Source organism: Aedes albopictus, chromosome 2, assembly GCF_035046485.1.
Source record: "Aedes albopictus strain Foshan chromosome 2, AalbF5, whole genome shotgun sequence".
Taxonomy (NCBI): domain Eukaryota; kingdom Metazoa; phylum Arthropoda; class Insecta; order Diptera; family Culicidae; genus Aedes; species Aedes albopictus.
This window is the reverse complement of record NC_085137.1, coordinates 326,370,610-326,375,899: the sequence shown is the minus strand read 5'-3', so window position 1 is coordinate 326,375,899 and position 5,290 is coordinate 326,370,610. Positions and strand designations below refer to the sequence as shown.

Sequence of the window (5,290 nt, the reverse complement as noted above, 5' to 3'; positions counted from 1 at the left end):
TAAAACAATCCACTTCACGAAATAATCGTAATCGATTATACGACGTCCGACCAATTTCTTCCATTTTGGAATCTCGATTTGCGAAAACTTGTCAGCACTCGCCGCTTGGTATCTGAAATACAAAATAATCGCACTTGCTTTGATGATGCTTACGAGGAAGGAAATTGCCTTGACATTCTTGGAGACAGATTAAGCACAGATAACAGACGTCTCAGATCATAAAATGCATCAATTAAAAATCGTAAGGATTCCCTGAAACAATAACAGCAAAAATCCGAGAGGATTCCTGGCAAAAATCTCTAAACACAATTTAGGACGAATCAATAAAGGAATCGTGGGGGAAATCTCTGAAAAAATCACTAAATTAATTTCGTAGAATTCATGCAAGGGTCCTGGAGAAATTCCTGAAAGATCCCGGAAGGAATCCCTTAAGGAATCTTGGAGAAGTAATATCTAATGGAATTCAGGAAGGATTCCTGGATAAATAATAAGGATTTTCTGATAGAATCTCGGAATCTTAAAATAAATAAAAAATAAATTGAACCTCTAGAATACAGCTTAAATACTTTGCTATTTGAAAACCAATTAATACAGGAGATAGATAAAATGAACCGTACTGACATATTTTTTAATATTCATTAGATGTACCCGGCAAACTTTGTCTTGTCTACTACGTTTTTTAACGATTCAAGACCAAGTCCCCATACGCGAATATCATGCAATATCAATTTTCCAAAAATTCAGTTACTCCATGTTTTTGCCTCATAAACCTTCCTTGAGTGAAAACTAACAGAACAAAACTAAGATGACCTAAATCGGACTTTCCGTTCGCAAGTTATGCGTGTCCCACGTATGCCGCTTCATTTTTGTATAGATAGATTTCCCGCATAGAAAATAACATTTTGCCTTGAGGTCCAAACAGTAAATATCTTCTACCACATAGAGTCAGTTTACCACAAACAGTCCCCTTTACGTCCAACAGTATGGAACCTGAAGCGTTGGATTGTATAGCACGGTTTATATAACCCATATCAAAAAGTCACAATATGGTATGATGTCTGCTCATTGTTGAAAGATAATGTTGTAAGGAATAGTAGAAACATGAGTCCACATTCTGCCAAACAGTTGGTGCTTGAATTTCAACATCAAACTAACACATGCACACTTCACTATGTTTTACTCATAGGCAACAATATGGTAAACAGTTCCACACATTAGTTTGTGTGTGCGTCATTTATATTGAAAAAATGCGGCACGCTGTTTGTTTTGTTTTTCACAAAGTGAAAAAGAGGAGCAGGATTTGCTTTCAAAGATCCGCATTAATCGTGAAAATCGGTTGTTACATAGGATTCACCAGGAAATCCAGCTGCTCGAAAGGGTACTCCTCCTGTAAGTAATGGAAATTTTATGTTCATTTATTGATATAACCACTTCCAAACTCCTACAGAGGATCCGACAGCAGTCTGCAATCAGTCGATTTTCCATCCTATCTGGTCTGTATTCTTGCTGGGTGAAGTCTTCCGTGTTAGTTCTTCACCGGTATCGGAAATGCATTTTGCGAGGAATTGGTAAGTTTTTCCCCCGTAAACTAGACATTTTTCAAACATTTACAAATTTCCTTTCTGTTTTAGGACCTGTTTACAAGCCGGACGTGGGAGTCAATTCAAAGTTCCACAGCTACATTACCGTAGTATATGTCTTCCAGCAGCGAATTACCGTAAAAGCTGTCCTTCCCGTGCAGCTGCTCCTAATGGACTCGAGCATTACTGTTTCACACAGTGAAATCCGGATGCATAAGGACCTGATCCAGATCGACTCGACCCTGCCGGACGGGAAGCTCGAGAAGGAAACCCGCTTGAACAATTTCAATTTGTTCGTATCGATGTTTTACATATTTTGGCTGGCACCTACTTAGGGGTAAGATGAGTAAAATAATTTTGGGAATTCGATTTTATGGTGCTTGAATAAACACAATTCAATTATTTGAATATTGCGCTAGTTTTATTTTATATTTTAACTGCATCACAACTGTATATTATACTACCTTTGAACCATATTGCACAATAAAGCAACAGTTACATATACATTGCCAATTTTCATTTCGATTTTACAGTTTAACTGTTGTAGAACGGTTAGCTGAACAGTGAACTGGGCAAAAAATGGATAGTACATTGACCTTTTGACAAACTGTAAACGAAAAATTTTGTTCGAGAAAATTGGCGTTTTTTTATTGTAACATAACTTAACCGCCTATTCCCCATACTGTAATTTGCCCGAGAACCATCTGTCAAACTGTTGAATACATTCATGGTACTGTTGGTTTATTGTTGCTTTAGATGTTATACTATACTGTTGGGGTACTATGATATATGATTTCGAACAGTATGGCAAACAGTACTAGTATGGTTCATGGTTATGCGGGTTATCTGATGTTGAAGTGATTTGTCTGTTTTGCGGATGACATGAATATTATTGCTAGAACATTTTTATTGGTGGCAGAATTGAAACCCACCTAAAACGTTCAGCAGCAAAGGTGGGACTAATGGTGAATGCGTTAAAAACGAAGGCAGGAGGAACCGCGAACGCCAGCATCCAGAAGGTGACCAATGAAAATGGAAAGATACGATGGGCAGGGCATTTTGTGAGAATGCCGGACAACTCTGCAAGACTGGTTTTCACAAGATATCCGGACAGTACAGGAGAGCAGCGATTTATCACATTCCAACATAATCACACCATACTGTTTAAAGCCAATGCGTGTAGCCTATGTGGTATGTACTTTAATCTGTTCTTGTGCCAAACATCAACATAATAGAACTTTAAAAATAACCACACATACATACCTTTTCGCAGTTGCTGCTGTTTTCCGAGGGGATTTCGTAGCAGTTTCTACGAACGATCGGCTGCTATCGTGAACCCCTGTCGGAAAATCTAGTTTGTTCAACGTTGCGTATATATCCAGCATTTTTGATTTGGTTGTATCGTCATTTTGAATTTCAAGTTTTGGGCTGCTCCTGACAGTTTTCAACGATGACTGGTTATGTGTAGCACATTTGATGCAGGCCTCGCAATAGCAATCTAAATGGTCAAGACCTTCGACTCCGGGAGGCTTCCCTGGGATACTGATTATAGTGGTTTTTGTCCTTGTTAAGGTGATTCGGCCAGACTGAAATGTGTTAGTTCCAACGAGTTTTTCTTCACTTCGGTTGTCTGGAATAATTTATGTAGTTAATAAAACTATATTTTTGAAGATAATGAGTTTATTTTACCAATAGGATAGTTAGTGTTTTGCTCTATCACGTTGCTATTCATCAGCGTCCCCGTCGAAGTAGTCGCCGTCAAATTAACCAGCGGGTTTGCACAATTATCTTTGATTTGCAAATGACTACTAGAACCGTGCTGATAATCGTAAGAGTTGGTCAAAGGCAGCGGTGTAGATGCACGTTCGCCTCTCGTGATGGAACAAGGTGATAACGGTGATTGGGGTTCGATATCGGATGTTGTAGCAAGAATTGGTGACAGTAGCGAAGGTTCAAAGCATAATCCCGTTGAAACACTTGCATCCACGCTACACGCTGACCATAGATTGTCTTCGAGGTCATTCTGAGGTAACTCAGTGTGCCGAATGACCGACCAGTCAGAACCTTGACACGGCGCTTCTGCACATGTTAAGACTTGAAGATGCGGTGATGGAGAGGTGGTGGGCGAAACTTCTGGAAAGTCAATGCCGTTGTTTTCCGACCAACCAGTCTCTAACACACCGATGAAGGGCATTTCAGGTAACGGCATCTCATCATAATCCATCGATCGTAAATCTGCCGGGCTACTTGCGTATGCATGTAATTGCTCAGTAGACGCAGTTTCGTTTCCGTCCTGTGAGGGGGGCAGAATGATATCTGGTTCTGAATAGGAATCCGGCGACGAACATGGGCTTGGCCAAGGGCTTGGCATTTCAAAGCAGTCCAGGTAATGATCTGAAAAACAAATCGAGGTTGTTTCATACCGTGATGACAATACAATTCTTGCGTGTAAGAAACGTAAATGTTTCCAACAACATTGAATGGAATTGAAAACCTACCTTCATTTGGTCCATCTGGCTGCCCAATTTCCATCAAATCTGGGTTGGCTGGTCCCACACTAGCTCGAATTTGGTCCCGATCTTCATCCATCGTCCTTTTCTTCCGCTGGATGCAGCGCAGAATCGCTGCTTTCCGTTTTTTGGATACTCGCGGCATCTTTCGTAACTGTTTTGTTTACGCGCTGCACAGACGGTCTTGTTTTTGTTTACCATTCTCAGTTGTAGCTAGTGTTGCCAATATGTACATGTATTTTTTTGCGCAACCGAAATCAATTACTGAATTTCGAATGCGTTTCTAGGGAAACATTGTTTTTATTTTCAATATAAAATTAAAACAAATGAATAGTATTTTTTTCATTGAATATTTCAGTTTGTACTAGAATTAATTTGATTTTTTTTTCAAATATTCATAAGCTTGAATCAAAATGTTTTTGACATCACTGTTTATGATGATCAATGATTTTCTACCCACATTACTGCATGCAGTGTACGGTGAAAATAAAACGAAAAAAGAAACTTAGAATTTGAGCGTGATGTTTAGTTTGATAATTCCGAGCTAATTATCGATAAATAGAATAAAAAAGTGGCTGACATAGTTTTTTGGCATGTTTTATTTGTCGTAATACTTTATGTGAGCTGTATGATACTTTTAAGTTTGGTAATTTAGTGATCAAAATTGTGTTCGCTGGAGTGTGTTTTGACGCCAAGAAGAAGAAGTATTTGAAACGGATTCGACGAGTATCACAGCAGGCAAAGAAAAATTGTGTTTATTCAATTTCATCCCGCAGTTTTTGGTGAAATGAGTGCTATGGTGTTCGATTTGTGGTATGATAGATTCTCATCAAGAATTACCAGGTATGAATAGTATTATTTTTAGATTTTCTGCAGAGGAATCCTTCTTCACACACACTATCATATATTTGTGTTGATCATTACAAATCTGCCATATTTGACTGACACACTAAGAAGCCTTAAATAGTAATTTCAACATTGCGTTAACAATTATACAACTTCAAGTTGACATTCTACAACAACTTCAAATGTACTTGTTGGGACTCCATTGTAATCTTAACCCGGGAGCGGTCGCGTCGTGTACTGAGTACACGCACTATGAAAAATGCACGCTTGTGGTACACAGCGTAAGCGCGGCGTCGCTGCAGGTAGTCACAGATGCGACTGCTCGAGGGTTAAATGCGAGATTACATTTGGGGT

General features: G+C 39.0%; 1 protein-coding gene and 1 long non-coding RNA gene across 2 annotated transcripts; one reads left to right on the top strand and one right to left on the bottom strand.

Annotated features, from left to right (window-relative positions):
* Positions 1–885: 885 nt before the first annotated feature.
* On the top strand, positions 886–1,988 carry LOC134287190 (uncharacterized). The gene is made up of 3 exons (XR_009997103.1): positions 886–1,389; positions 1,448–1,568; positions 1,632–1,988. It is a non-coding gene; the product is annotated as an uncharacterized LOC134287190 (long non-coding RNA).
* Positions 1,989–2,445: 457 nt separating this feature from the next.
* LOC134287189 (uncharacterized) lies at positions 2,446–5,048 on the bottom strand. The gene is made up of 2 exons (XM_062848859.1): positions 3,270–5,048; positions 2,446–3,210 (listed from the first exon to the last, which is right to left on the bottom strand). The coding sequence occupies exons 1-2, from the start codon at positions 3,949–3,951 to the stop codon at positions 2,804–2,806; spliced, it is 1,089 nt and encodes a 362-aa protein (XP_062704843.1). The 5' UTR covers positions 3,952–5,048; the 3' UTR covers positions 2,446–2,803.
* Positions 5,049–5,290: the final 242 nt, after the last annotated feature.

Coding starts and splice junctions, on each gene's coding strand:
- LOC134287189 (XM_062848859.1), bottom strand. CDS start 3,951: ATGCCAAGCCCTTGGCCAAGCCCATGTTCGTCGCCGGATTCCTATTCA. Junction 3,211..3,269: donor AAACACTAACTATCCTATTG/GTAAAATAAACT, acceptor AAATTATTCCAG/ACAACCGAAGTGAAGAAAAA.